This window comes from Lipophrys pholis, assembly GCF_963383615.2.
Source record: "Lipophrys pholis genome assembly, chromosome: 6".
Lineage (NCBI taxonomy): Eukaryota > Metazoa > Chordata > Actinopteri > Blenniiformes > Blenniidae > Lipophrys > Lipophrys pholis.
In genome coordinates, this window is record NC_137629.1 from 32006613 (window position 1) to 32022512 (window position 15900).

Here is a 15900-nt window from a genome sequence, read left to right on the forward strand (position 1 = left end):
GGTCGCCATTTGCAGTAATTCTACAAATCATACAGAAGCAGAACCTTTTAAACACATTTTCATGTCTGTTCAAAGATCCAATCAGCTTCAAATGTTCAAACAGCTGTTGATATTATTTGTTGCTCATAAAGTTTTACCCCTCAAAATTCCTATATTTGGACACGTCTTCATTTTCATATGTAAATATTGTTTAGGACACCAGGGGAAAATGGCTCCTTCAGTGCGAAAGCTTTGCTTTTAGACCCTATTCTACTAAAAATGCTACAAAAATTGCTCTGAGATATTTTATGATAAACTCTGCCACATCTACCCCCTTTAATGAGGATCAGTAGGCACTGAGGCACTGTTTGCATTCACGTTATGCTGCATGTATTACAGGTACAGAGTTATCACACCATTCATATTTCAAAGCCCTCAGTTTTTATGAGGCCTTTCTGACTCATGCAAACCAGTTGGACCCAATAACTTAAATGCTTAAATTCCTCCAGTCAATTTGTTTTATTAGCCACTTGCGCTGTATGAGGTAAATCTGCGCCTAATTCAATCAGACAGCAAGCAAGAATGATTTATTATAGTTTTACTGACTTTTTAAAACTGCTCCAGGGCTCCTTATAAGTTGTAGGAGAAAGTTTATAGGTAAATAAAATGCCACTTTCAATTAATCCTCTCGATACATTATCAGAGAATAAAAACATTCAGCGGCTCTCCCAGACTGGTGCCATGTATACTAACAGCTGTTTAAGAGTTAAAGGACGCTGTTTCTGCAGCGTGCAAAGGTTCTGAGACCTTGTTAACTTAATTCAATTTTATTTATATAGCACCAAATATGACACAGTCAACTGGAGGCAGTTTTTCTGGGAAAAAAAAAAAAAACCTATGGAAAAACATCATTCCAACATAGTAGTAGTAGTACTAGTAGTTTATTCGTTCAACCAAATGCAAACAAAGTGCAGCAACAAAGGAAAAAAACCAAACAAACAGAGGAAGACCGAAGGGATTAAGCTGAAGTTTAACTTATTTTGTTGAACCCTGTACATAATATACGTAAAGCTTCTTCAAATGGTGGAACAGAACTAAAACAACAACAAAAATTTGCATTTTTTCTTTCCATTCCCGAGATACCAAACATAAACTGTCCTCTGAGGGAACAGTTGCTTTTAATCTCGTCCTTCCTGAGCTCCATATTTTTCAAAAGTGGTGCGCTTTAACCGCCTTTTAAATGTTTTAAGTGTATCTATCAAAAATCACAAAGAGCTCTGGATTCAATTATAAAAAAAAATAAATAAAATACAGCAATATTTTAAACCAATAAAAGATTTTCCAATTTGATTGAGCCTTAGTGACAGATTGTATATCTGATCTGAAATAATGACCTTTAGAAGATCTTTAAATTACGAATGAGTTAAGTAAAATAGTAATGTACACAAAGAGCAGTTGTATAACACGTTACCACCTTAGCACTTAAAAGCATTCAGTCATAGTACGCACGCACGCACGCACGCACGCACGCACGCACGCACGCACACACACACACACACACACACACACACCAATGATAGTGGCTGTCAGTCAAAGTGGTAGCACGTAGTATCGATCTCACTCAAAGACATGAAACATGGATCTGGAGATGAACTGCTGTTCTTAGGATTGAGTCGATTTGTTTATTTTTATGTAACATGGTAACATCTGTAGAGTCACATGGTGGTGTACTAGTTAGCTGGATGGATGGATGGATGGTTACATTCCATGATAAATAAAGATGAATATGTGTAAACAATTATGGGAAAAAAAACCATGAGAATGTTTGTTAGGATACTCAAAAAGCTCAAGATGTAAAGATAAACTTGTTGTCATTCTAAAGTACCACTTGAAGCTCACACAGCCCTGGTAAAAGTCGGCGCTGCAGAATAGCTCTGGGATGTTTTTAAACTTAGTGGTGCGTGGTGAACAATTTGCCCAGACAGTTGTAAGTCATTTCATGTGGACTGGGTTCAATGATCCTCGCCCCCACGGTGCCATCAGAAGGGATTCGTGATCTCGCCACTGTGGGGAAACTTGGGCAGAGACCTCTTAAAGGGTCTTAAAGGCAGAGTGTGAGGTCATTCTGGAAGTGATAGGTCCTCCCCTGGGCTTGATTAGCCTCAACCCTGTAACTTTCACTTAATGGGCTGTGACCCCTCAGAGCCTCGAGTCTCTGGCAACACACACCCCGCCATTACTGACACACACACACACACACACACACACACACACACACACACACACACACCTCCAACGCACCAGCTGGATTAAAATGAGGCTGCCAGCAATTAACTATGTCATGTCAAGCTCATTCTCCGGCTGGCGCTCGCTGGATAAACTGTTCCAATTGGTCCCCAGCAAGCGTCTCTGTTATCACAGCCAGGATTTAAAAAGCCCACCGAGGATTACAACAGCACCGGATCAGGTTTTGGTTTTCGTTATCCATGAAGGGCATCTCTCACACAATGATTTCCACTGAAAACGGAAGATTCTGTTAAGTTTTTTTTTAAACGGATCCCATGGTGGAACTTTTCCGAAATGCTCCGAGTCCGTCTCCGTGGAAATAGAGACACTCCTGAGTCACTATCTGAGACAGAAAAGATAAATAGGTGTAAACGCTGAATTTCATTTAGATGGAAGGCGACTTGGAAGCAGCTCAAAATGAAATATAAAAACATAATTCAGCACGAAAAGGAATATATGCTATGATTGCACTTCACTTTGATTTTAATTTTAGTATTTAAATTGACATAGGCTATTAAATAAAAAAAAAGATTCAGTCAGTAGCAACTTCAGGAAGTAATTAAAACCCCTAACAAGATGTTGTTTGAATTCATCCTCTCTTCTATTATTCTACTGAGTAGCTTAACACAATGTTCACACATTTTTATTAGAGGCGAGTCATTTAAAATATGACGATGTGTATATCAACACTCAATAAAATACTAAAATTACTACATGCGCATGCACGAACGTACAATTTTTTTATTTATATTACCTCCCCAAACATTTGTTCCAGTGCCAGGGTGACTTGTCGACCCGCTCTACACACCATTATAAAGAAAAGAACCATTTGTAAAGAAACAAAAACGGAATGTCGTGCGTAAAATGTGAGGTGACATGAGCGCAGGTCGGCGGTGTGTGAGGTTGCTGGTGTGTGGACGGAGAATGTTCTTCATCATCTGGTGGCTGCTTCAGGAGGAGTCCTGGTAGAAACTCAGGGTTTCTTCTATAAAACCTGCCAGCGAGCCGGTTCAGTTCAGTCGGTTACCGTGGTGACCGACTCGGAGTTTAACGGAGTTCTCTTTCTGGAACGAATAACTCAGAGTTTCCCTCATGTCAGGGTTAACTTACGCTGCATAACCCGCTTTCTATCCCCCGTCTGGATATGATGAGTCAGCTGGGGCCAATCGATCCCTGGTGAACTTGGATCAGTTGTATAGAAGATGGCGTTCTACTTATTTCGACAAACCCAAGACTTGTTAATCAAGTTCAGCTGTTTACAAGTCACTGAATCATAGTTTACTCAAGTCGTTGAGTCGCTAACATTTCTCAGTCCCATGTTTATGAATCCAAGAGCTGAGCTGACCTAAGAAAAATAAAAGCTCCAGGTAAATGCATGTATTGGTTTATTTAAAGTACCTGGTGGCTGAACTGCACCTGACATGGAGAACAATCCAGTTCTTGGTTTGGAGGCTGTCTTATGTGGAGTTTGCATGTTCTCCCTATGTGTGTGTGGGTTTATTACTCAGGGTGGTCTTAATTTCCTGTGTGGCGGCGTTGCACTGCTCTCACATTTATTTAATTCAGCTGAACTGGTTACAATGACAAGAACAGCTCTGCTTCTGTCCTCCTGAGGTTCTGTAGACCAATAATGTCATTTTATGATTAATATCATTCCAGTTTATAAGTTTTATTTACTGGAAGTCTCCCGAAGGATGATTTAAAAACTGACATTCTGGTTTAAAGGCACTCTCTCAGGCAGTGCCATTTAAAGAAAATCCGGCCTCCTCACTAATTTGAAGTTTTGAAGTAACATAAAAACCCTCTCCAAGTCTGTCTGGTTTCAGGATCATCGGCTCTGCCAGTGAGAGGATTCTTTCCACGAAGGAGCGAAGCTGACTTTTCACGTAGACGCCAGCTTTTTGGGAGAGAAACATCCATATTTTCTTCTCGTTTGCTTTGTGTGTTCCCCTGTCTAATAGGTCACCGCAATGACAAACCAATTATTTACGGTAAAAGCCTAATTTATCCACCAGATATTAATCTCGCGCTGTTGTCTTGTAATTCACAGCAATGACAGGCAGACCTTTTAAATAAACACGGCGGGTGACCGGAGCGAGGGAGGGCCATCGCTCTGGACGAGTGATGATCCACTCCGCTATCTCCCTGCGCCCAGAGGCCTAAACAGTTTATTTCGTGTTTGCAGTCACTTCCTCGTGGGTTGTGAGGCTGATGTACAGTTTGACAGGAACGGAGCGAAACCAGATCATTGGAGAAAGATTGTTTTGACCTGATAAGTAGAAATGGATACATTAGGGAGAAAAATGGAGCGAAACACTAAAACTGTGGGATTAGTCTCGTATTGGGTTTACACGGACAGATGCCACATGCTGAAAAATGCCTTTGTGTGAGAAAGTGGGCCCACCTACAGTACAAGTTTGTGATTAAAAGGAGTTACTTAGCTCCTCCAGAACCATTAACTGTACCACGAGCAGAACTGAGGATTTGTCCTGCTCCCATATACAATACAAATCTGTTCAGGAATGCTTTCAATCAGATCTTATCTTTAAGTTTGCTCAGCTGCAATTTGCATTTAGATTAAGTTTTTTTTTTGTGTGTGTGTGTGTGCAAAAATAATAATTTAAATAACCGGTTAGCGTCTTATTGTTTGGGGAGGCCTTTACAATGTCTTTGCCCTTCACCGACCCTGCGTGGCGTCAATGAGAAAACCTGCTGTTCGATAACAACTGTCTGCTTTTTATGGTTCTTTTGTAACTAAAATTATTCCAAAAAGACAATTTGGAATATTTATCATAGACTCGTGTACAAAGAGTAGAAGAAGTACAGTGAACAGTGATGTAAACTACAAGAAGGGAGTTTTTCTTTGGTAGATTATTTCTTGGTTGTAAACATGCCTTCTAAATGGTGCCACATATGAAATGAGAATGCATTTGTGGGATGAGCAGCAGAACAGAGTATGTTGATCGCACCTATGAGGACTTTTTGTCTGCCACTGCCAAACAGGATTTTTAAGTAGCTTGTTCTATCAGTATTAATGCTCATGAGCGGAAACTGTAGAGAAGAAAAAGAAAGAAGGTCTACTTTCTCCTTAACCTTAACTGTACTTATTGGGAGCGGTGGGCTGCCACAGCAGCACTCAGGAAGCTTGTGGGTTAAGGCTGGTAACCCGCCAGCTGTGTGATTCAAACCAGCAGATCCCAAACGCTCCACCCCCACTGCATGCGCAGAGAGAACATGCAAAAAACCAGGTTCTTTTCTCTCACGCCTCGGCTTTTTCCCCCCTTTCTGTAAAGAAAATTCGTCTGTGCGACTCTGTTAATGTTGGTTAATCTTACTGTGACTCATGATTGACAACCTTTCCTCAAGTGTGCAGGATCCAAAGGATTACCAGTGTTTACTCCTAGTCGCATGCTGGGTCCCTCCGCTGTTAATGACGGGAATTAATAACCTGCTGACGCCTACGAGACAGCTCTGTTTATGTACAGGCAGAGACATGACAGTCTGCCCGGGACACTGAGAAGCTGTAAAAGTTTCTGCCCTCCAGCAGAAAGGTTTGTGTTTATATGTCGCTTATGATGATGGTTCAATGCGTTTTGGCCAAAAAAGATTTTTTTTATTCAGTCCTTGAGCATTTTTTGAGTAAAGCCTCATATGTTGGAGATATTAATAATAGCGTTCTAGTGCAGTGTTTACATTTCCTCCTCTATGTATCAGTCTCTTTCTCTCTCTCTCTGCTTCTGGTATTATCTCCACCCCTCTCTCTCTCTCTCTCTCTCTCTCGCTCTCTCTCTCGCTCTCTCACACTAAGGGGCATGAGAACAGGGTAAATCCTTGACAACTTCAATGAAACCTCACACAAAGCCTAAAACTCGGGGGGACGAGGGAAATGCAACACCGTACAGTAGCCTGACCTCCTCCAGCTTACATAGACACGTATGCACCAGATACCGGGCGTGGCCACCTTCCCGCACAAAGCCAGAAATAAAGAACCGAGCTATTGCTTTCAGCGAGAAGACCCCCGGGTGACCTTCCTCGCCGACCCCGGCATGACCCCATAGTGAGGAGGGAGAGAAGCAAGGCAGCAGCCGGTATCACTGCACAGGACTCCGCTGCACAGAGACGTCTCCACAATAGCTAAAAAGGCAGGTTGCGTCATTGTGCGCTGGCGGTAAATCAGCAGGCAGGTGACAGATCCAGGGTCCCGGGCCCTTGTGCCCACCTTAATGACCCACCGCTCTCATAAGTCAAAACTGTTTTCTCCATCCACACTCTCACTGCGAGTGTAGCCTCAAGTCTTCGCTCGTTCAGGTATTGTTTCCCAAGCATTTCTCCACAGCCGGGCTGGTTTGTGTGTTTCAGGTCAAACAGAGGTCCAGCGCTTCAGGCTGCAGCTGTACTAGTTTTACACTCCACAATGTGTCGCATCCACCTTTGATAGCAGCTGGCAACGGAGGCTCCGGGCTACCGAATTTATCATTTCCTCCCGCGAGCCCAGTGGATATGACAATCAGTGGCCTCTGCAGCTGCGTTTGAAAGCAACATAACAATTGAGTTATGCTTTGTTTTCACGTGCCGTTACGTGCACCGGCCGTGAACACTAGACAGACCACTTCCATCTTAACCGGAGCGTAAACAGCTATCTTTTCTGTTTATGTTCTGAAATGTAAGAGTTGACCCCGGCAGAGTGCTGTACAACCGCCGTGTGGATCTGTCCATCTATCTTCTCCCAAGTTTTCTCACGTCATGCTGCGTTTTGTCCACAGTCGACATGGAGCACATGAGGACAGTGAAGGCTGACAAACACCAGCGCTTCTGCCAGGAGAACGGCCTCATCAGCCAGTTTGTGTCGGCCAAGACGGGAGATTCGGTTCGTACCCGCTAATTCGATACGTCACGATCAAAGAAGAAAATGCCGTGAAGCTCTGGTGATATTTTCTCGTCCCGTGTTTCTTGCTGTCGTTCTCCAGGTGTACCTCTGTTTTCAGAAAGTGGCCGCAGAGATTCTGGGTGTGAAGCTAAACAAAGCAGAGATTGAACAGTCCCAGGTGAGTCATAACGGCGTCAAAGTCTTTCTCTCAAATTTCATCAGACGAAACTCTTTCAGACTCACTTCATTCCGCCCGCCTCACTCCTGTTTCCTGCGTTCCGCTAAATGAAATTGGCTTCTTTCTGGCGGAACGGGTGAGAAGAATCTGGTCTTTTCAGCTTCCTCTTGCTCGCCGTGATTCCTCAAGAGGTCATCGGGAGTGTGTTAGGTCACGGGGGTCACCACACACTGTAAAGGACTTCTTGTTGCGTAAACAGGAGTTTGTTACGTCTGCTTCTCGTGATGGTATACCTGCCACTGACATCGCCCATCTGTAAATAGACCCATGTTGACCGCATTGATGCGTGAAGTCAGGGGTTAAAGGCAGGCAGTGGTCGGGGCGGCGGCGGCGGGGGGGGGGGGATTGGTTTTCTGATTTATTTGGTTTATCTCCCACCGTTTCGGACAAAACAGGATCTCCGCTTGCGAGCCAAACCAAGGTGTCCAGTGGTGGCAGCTGTAGGATTTACAAGGTCACCTCCCCCAGAGGCATTAATCCTCGGCCTGATATGAGCGGCTGGAGCCACACTGGCTGGGCAGTGGGTTGATGAGCCAGGGGGCTACAGAGAGGTCAAGACCCCCAGAGAAGGGAGAGCACGGAGGGGAAAGACTGGCCAAATTCTCAAGCCCTTCTCCCATCATCGACACTAAAAATGTCCACAGGCTAATGAAGCTGTCCGTCTCCTGGGTTGGTACGGTCCTCCCATGGTAGTTCTGTCAGCAAAGCAAAGTGTCTTAATCCGGGTCAAAAAGGCAACGGGTGGCTGCGTCCCGTTTGTGCTTCATGAGGCAGGTCACAGAAGAAGCACAGAGCAAAACACTGAGGAAGAAAACTGAGAATCCACTGAATTATAGTGAATGTTTGGGGTTTAATTGATTGTGTGACGCCTTCAACCAACCAACAGGTTTAACTTAACAAAAAGAAGTCATTGCAGGAAAAGCTGGCATTAGTTTGAGAAAAGTGATAAATACTTTCAGAACTTGTAAAAAAATACCAACATTTTCTTCTTTAATCAAAAAATTTATTAAACTTTATTCAACTTGTATGAAATATCTACGTTCAAAGAGCATTTCTCATACAAACAATCTAAAAAGTGAACAATGTTATATATATATATATACACAGATATAATGCAGGCTCCTTAACAGGGATCAATTTATTGATTACAAATGTTCAGATCAAAAGGTTTGAACATCAATTCAAAAGTAGAAGTGAAATTAAATGTCAGGAGAAGTGACTTTACCAAAAAAAGTGCCACAGTAATGTAAGTAACTGTAATTTGTCAATTCCACCCCTTCTGTTTTAGTCATGTTCTGCGTGTCAACTGAGTTTATGTCAAATTTATCCTCTAAATCACATGATCTCCACTGATTTGAGCTGTTATTTTTTCTTTTTTTAAAAAAACAGCCTGAAACCAGCAGAAAAATAAATACTGATCTGTAATAAGCTCAAACTGTGAACTGTTTGTTTTTACTGAAGTCATTTCAGTGAATTTGTGTGGACACTTTACATTATATGAATATAATTAGTCTTAACCTGCACCGCTGTACACCGCTGTGTATATATGAATGACAGTAAAGGTTGAAAGTATTGATGTGACTGAGCGAGGCGCTGACTTCATGCCGTGGATCTGGAGCTGAGGCCTCCAGCAGGTCAGGGCCTTCGGCTGAGCGAAGCCTCATTATCGGCTGTCAGGTTTAGAGAGCCGAACACGAGGGTCACGACCTCCAACAGTATTATATCTGCCTGGCAGCTCTCTCCGTCATGGTTCCTCTGTCTGCTGGATCAGATAGCCCGGCCACACAGCCCTCCATGACTGACACCAGACCAGAGCAGCTTGTTAACCAGGGCCCGGCCATGGCCCACCAGGACTGACCAGGGCCCACTAGGGCCCACCAGGACTGACCAGGGCCCACTAGGGCCCACCAGGGCCGGTTGGGGCCCGGCCATGGCCCACCAGGGCCCACCAGGACTGACCAGGGCCGGCTGGGGCCCACCAGGGCCCACCAGGACTGACCAGGGCCCACCAGGACTGACCAGGGCCCACCAGGACTGGCCAGGGCCGACTGGTCGGACATCATTATTATTTATTTTTGCATTTAATTTCGATATCTGAAATGAGTCCAAAGGTTTTGGATTGATCCAAGATCCTGGCGAACCTGATTTCACCGATTTTTGTTTCCTACATTTCATTATTTCTCATTCATGGTCTTATCTTTTTCTTTCCTAACTTTTAACCCCATGCCATTCTTTTCCATACCTCTGTCCCTTTCTCTGTCTTCTCCTTTCTTTCCTCACGTCACCCGCTGAACCTGCTCAGAGGATTGTGAAGGCTGAGCTGGTGAACTACCCTCAGGACGAAGGCCCCTTTAGACAAGAGAACACCCAGCAGAGCAAAATATGTTCGCTTCAGTAGCTCCAAGTAGGTCTCCATCGTCCAGTAAACCGTGTTAGACCACAGAAACTGTGGCGTCGTAGTTGTAGATGTAATCAGAAAATGTATAGAAGTGATATTCGACGCCCTGCGGACCGGTTGGAATCTTTATTTCAACACGTGTTAAAGAAAGTCTGGGGAAGTCGACCGAGTGGCGTTTCTGCAAAGTGTCTCCAATTGGGAGCGTAAACGTATTGAGTCCTCTGTCCTCCAGCCATCCATCCATGGTCTAAACCACTTTATCCTTCTCCTCCTCCTCCAGCACAGAAAATTAAAAAAAGAACGGTGTGTTATCTTAAAGATGATTCATGTGAGTGTTGGGACTTCGCTCAACATAGATTAGGAATATTAGGCAAGAATTCTGCTCGACTTCAACGTGTTTTAAATGAAAGAAAAAGTTCTACCGTATTCTTCACATTTGAGTTTATTCAACTTTAGATTTTAGATCTTTAGATCTTAAAATCAAGATTTGTTGTTATTCAGAGTGAATGTTTGATTGTTTCTCAGTTCAGAAATGTGTTAAGTAAAAAAAAAAAAATTATAACTTCTTGTCTTATATATTTCTTTTGATTTATGTATCTACACTTTTACTTAAACAAAAACTCAAAGTTCCTGTTACTTTAAAAAACAAACCATTTTTTCCCTCGGTCTTAACGTTACCTGTGTTATTAGCTTTGATGAGTTTTTTGCTTTTTCAAATTTTACCTTAGTCCTTATGTGGATGATAGTGACTCTACTTCCTTTTCCAGTGAGTTTATTGTCCTTCCTGTGTCTGTGTCACCTTTTTCAGCGCGTGGTGAAGGCGGACATCGTCAACTACAGTCAGGATACGGTGGCCCGGACGGTCAATCCTCCTCGCAGCTCCATGTGTGTGGTCCAGTGATCTCCTCCAACACGCAATGAAAACACACACCTGTTTCTATGGCGACGGGGATAATACACAATACGTCCCTCCGATTTCTGATGTGAAAATACACACACACACACACACACACACACACACACACACACACACACACACACACACACACACACACACACACACACACACACGGCACAGTAACCGGTCAGGAAAATAGATCGCTCACACTGCAATACCATGCACCACCTCCAGGGGCTCTGTGTTAAAATCTGACCCTAACTTTTTAAAAATATTTTAATAAACAACAGCAGCAGGCATTCTTTACAAGAGAGTGATGCGTCTGTTTATGGGGAGTTTCCCCTGCAAAATACCCCCCCCCCCCCCCCCACACACACACACACACACACACACACACACACACACACACACACACAAATGTAAAATCATATTGAGTCAGTATTAATGTTTCATCACCTGATTTGGTGATTTAGTGGATGAAAATTGCTCAGGACAAAATATAGTCTTGAATCTTGTATAGTCTCTCTCTCTCTCTCTCTCTCTCTCTCTCTCTCTCTCTCTCTCTCTCTCTCTCTCTCTCTCTCTCTCTCTCTCTCTCTCTCTCTCTCTCACACACACACACTCGTTTCATTTTGGGGTTCAGTGGATGAAAAGTGTTCAGGACAAATTGCCTGTAGTTCAGATCATATTGAAGTTTACACACAGCTTCTGAAAACAATGTATTTGAATAATTCTGGATGTATTTGCCTCCACTCGGAGGAAGCTGGTTGTTCAGAGAGCTTTTTATTATCCTTTTGCTGTGGGTGATTGTATAATATTTTATATATATATATAAGAACACCGTGAACACATTTTTTGATTCTGTACCTGACAGCAGCTGTGTTTACTTGTCCACGCTACACCCAGAATATAATATGATACATTCTATCCCATGATGCTTTGCACCGCGGCATTAGCACCCTCCTCCTCATTTCAATGGGGTGGGGCCAAATAATCAGACTGTGGTATTTAGATTGTTTACGGGACGACCTCAGGTGCATGTAACTGGAGAAGAAACCAGAACATGTTCTCCACGTGGTTCCGTGTCTGTGGTGCTGATCAGAAGTCAAACCGCCACAGCCTGCGGAAACACAACGCTTCAACTAGTATTGATATAACGTGAACTGTGTGGTTTCTTTTTCTTTCTTTTTAACATAGAAATTCTTCAATTTTCAGTCTATTTTGTATTTTAAGTTATTTTTTTATTAGAGAAAACCAAACATTTTCCTGCATAAATTAAAAGAAATGGCCAAGATAACGTGGTGGAATGTATTCAGAATAAATGTTACGCCGACGTTCGTCCGTCGTCGCCAGAACCGTTGTCGTGGGACGTTTCTGACGAAGACGGAGGAACGCCGGTCTAACACAGGAACCTGCTTCAGTGGCGTTTTCAGAAGAACGCCATCGACACGTGTTTTAAAACAACGTAGTTGCTCCGGCCCAAACCAAGAAGTCATCACTTATCTTTAATCTGCTCTTGAATGTTTGCAGCTTCTGATTCTCACCATCGACTCATCACACATTTGATATGTTCAGGGTCACACCTTTTCACTCGAGCGATGCCAATATAAGTGAGAATGGTTAACACAATCGGCTCCGGTAAAAAGACAAACTTGAGCATGAAGTCGAACCGGAGCAGGAATGTAGAGTTAGTTCTTTTTGTTGTTGTTGAACTGTCCGTTATAGAACAGAGGTTTGCTCTGGAGAATGCCGACGATGCATGAAATGTGTCGTACGATCTTTCCTCTGAGCACATTTTCATAACTCGCCCTTCTGCTCGTGTTCGGTTAGAAAAGTTTCAGGATGTTGGCACACGCATGTGCACGATTTGTACGATAAAAAGCTCTCGATTTTTACCGCTTGCGTGTTTGTTTATCCTCCTAAAAAATTCAATCACATGTCGTGTGTTAGTATATTTGATTTCAAATGCTGGAAAAATAGAGGCACAAAACAAATTGTGTGTGTGTGTGTGTGTGTGTGTGTGTGTGTGTGTGTGTGTGTGTGTGTGTGTGTGTGTGTGTGTGTGTGTGTGTGTGTGTGTGTGTGTGTGTGTGTGTGTGTGTGTGTGTGTGTGTGTGTGTGTGTGTGTGTGTGTGTGTGGTAGGTACTGGGTTACAGTTTGTCCCTCAGGACATGAGGACGACACAAACTTCAGTCCGCGCAGGTTGAAAAACATGAAGCGCTTGTTTTTTTTTTCCAACTTCTGAAGATTTCCTGATTTTCATCCTGTAAACTGATTTATTATTATTATTTTTTAAACTATCAACCGTGCACATTTAAAGGTGAATGATTCGCTGTTGTCTAGTGAAACTGTTGTGTCTTTCTAAATAAAAAAAATGCATTGTGAAAACCAAAATGATCTTTACTTTTGTTGTCTTTACACATTACACAACATTCAAACACACAAACTTCCCTGACCTCTGGAGGTTAGTTTCACTTTAAAACGACCATAGAAGTGACGACCGCCGTGGTATTGAGCTGTCATTCGGGCGGCGCTGCAGAACCTCTCGACGGGGTGAAGGATGTGAGTTCTGAGGAGTGAGAAGGGGAGCAGACGTCCCCATTACTCAGTCTTTGTTTGCGTGTTGCCGCATTCGGGCCCCGGAGGTGTTCATGTGAGCGGCAGATGATTCCTCATGACGACGTTACAGATTCAAGATCCATGTGTTGAAATTCTAGCATCAGGAGGGAAACCTGACCCCCCCCCTCCCACAAAGATCCCCCCCCCCCCCCCCGCCACCGCCACCGCTATACAGACCAACCTGAGCCTCTGCTCACTAATGAGCCACCTGGTCTTTGTGCCATAAATCTCCTCTGAAACGACGTCTAAATCCACCGCGGACAGACGATACAAACGGCTTTATAAACGCTTGTAAGCTCTATTAATTTATCACCTCAACAGTCCGTCCTTCTGTGGCTCTCACACAACTGGAAGAGGGATTTTTTTTTTTTTTTTTTTTTTTTTTGCTGAGTCATGTTACGGAAACCACTGACATGAGTACACACACGCACACACACACACAGTTTCTAGTTTTAATTTATTTAGTTTATTTTAGCTTTATTTTTTTTTTCTTTGAGCTGTTTTAGCCATTTTCTTGAGTTATGTTTTTTTTTTTTTTTTTAGCTGATTTATATTTTTTGTTGGTTTTTTTTCTGCAGTTTGAAGTATTTTCACACTTTTAGTTTTTTGTAGTTTTTGTGTTTTAGTGGTTTCAGCAGGTTTTTTTTTTTTTTTAAATCGTAGCCATGTTTAACTATTGGTGGTTTTATCTGTTAAGTATTTTATAAAATGTTCTGTATTATTTATTTATTTATTTCCTGCTTTAGTAATCTGGGATTTTAGCTGTTTTCCCTTTTTTTTTCTTCAGTTTTAATCATTTTCAGTTTAATTTTTTTTGTGGTTTTTAAGTTTGCAGGCAGTTTCATCTATTAGGGCCTTCAACATGGTTTTAGTATTTTATTTTTTTTTTGTAATTTCTCTCCACATATGAAACATACATAACAACCAGCTGCAGCGAATGAGTCGGTCAACGTTGAATTAAAGTCCTTTTTTTTCCTCCCAAACGTTTTGATTTCTTGATCGTCTTACCGAGAGGCGGGGTTGGAAACTTTTCTCTCCTTCAGTGGAAGGCGGCGATCACATGACATGTTCTACTGAAACAACGGAAAAGTTTGAAGGTGATCTGCTCTGCAACAAAAGCAAAAATGAGATTAAAAACTACAGAAAACTAGTCCAGGAAAGCCGTGCACGGTGGGCGCCTGCACTAGTGGGACATTGACATTGACAGCCATTCATCAATCTTGTGTTCTCCACCCTAAAAAAAAAGATCCTGCAAACAGCTACAGATATTTTTTTTTCTATTATTGTCCTTCCAGGTGTTTGGTAAATGCGTCCTCTGTGTTGCAGGGCCGTCTGAACGGCGGCGCTCCGGCACACGTTGCATTGTTTCGCTTGAGCGGACGTCTTAGGAATTGTCTCGGCTGGATTTCTGTCAGGAGCTGTCACCGAGGCTGACAGGCCAGACTTGCCCTTGGCTTTGCTGCTGTTTAGACAGGTGTTTTTGCAAAGAAAACAACGGCAGCTCAGACGCTCACAACAGCAAGACGGAAGGGGAAGAATATCCCCGGCGTGATGAGCTGGGGAGAGGCTCCTGACAGATCGCTAAAGGTCAGGGGCGATTTGTGTCCAGACCAATTTGTCTGCCTGTTTTCTCGCTGAGTCATTTTGTGTGTTCGCTGGTTTTGGTGTTTGCTCAGTCTCCATTAGAGTACACAGACGCAGGAGTAAGCGGACACACTGTACTCTGCATTTGCGAATATTTAGTTTCCCACTCTGACACAGGAAATTCGCTCTGGTCCTTCTCCACTGACGGTCGTGTGCTCTCCCTCTCGTGTTCGTCCAATAATCTCAGTGGAGAAGCTTGAACTGTTTTATGCAGATGAAACTGTGATATTTTGTTTTTGTTTAAATGGCCAAATCATTCTGATTAAATTCTTTCCGATTCAGAGGTGAGATTGTCTGATTTGCCCGAACAATGAATAAAGTGACCCGACTGATGAGCAGGTTTAAAGATGATTTGTTTGTTCAACCAATGGAGTTTATTTATTCTCCTTCTTTCGTCTTTTTTTTTTTTTTCAAACACATTGCTCTGACAGTTGGACTCTGATCGGATTACAAACATGGATTAAACTCCCTCCTTCAATCAGATTCAATCAAACAGTCTCCACTTCATCAGATGAAAAATGTTTACATTTCAATCAGATTGTCATTTAATCAGATTAATTCTGATCCATGCCAAACGAGCCACGGCCCATTCCGTTCACGACTTGTTAAAAGTACATTTCTCTTCATGAGATAAAAACCAAAAGAGTTTGAACCACTTGTTGAAATGTTGGATTATATGACCTCCTCCACCCTCACCACGGGACCTGCACCCCGCCTGTATGGGTACAAATAAAATAATTCACCCAAACCACAGCACTTCTTCCTCCTCGAGGGGTTTCTGCTCCAGTTCAGCAGGCGCGAGTCCTTGTTAGGGGGGTTTCTCTTTCCTCTTTCTCCCCGTCTGTGTTTCTCATCTCTGAAATTTGGTGATGACAGTCTGAAAAAAACCCCTAAAAAAAACACACGACAGGCTGGTAAGAAGCCATAGCTGTGGGCTGTGCTCCTTTTGTGTGTGTGTGTGTGTGTGTGT

At 42.9% G+C, this 15900-nt stretch overlaps 1 protein-coding gene across 2 annotated transcripts in view; it reads left to right on the forward strand.

Moving 5' to 3' along the window:
• rab28 (RAB28, member RAS oncogene family) overlaps positions 1–10775 on the forward strand; it is a 36710-nt gene extending 25935 nt beyond the window's left edge. The window contains exons 5-8 of one of the 2 annotated variants that reach the window (XM_080465056.1): positions 7029–7132; positions 7233–7310; positions 9673–9774; positions 10577–10676. In XM_080465056.1, the coding sequence (XP_080321182.1) occupies positions 7029–7132; positions 7233–7310; positions 9673–9768 (278 nt within the window). In that variant the 3' untranslated portion in view covers positions 9769–9774; positions 10577–10676. Of the gene's footprint in view, positions 1–7028; positions 7133–7232; positions 7311–9672; positions 9775–10576 lie in introns of both variants that reach the window. The other variant, XM_080465057.1, reaches the window with a different exon arrangement.
• Positions 10776–15900: the final 5125 nt, after the last annotated feature.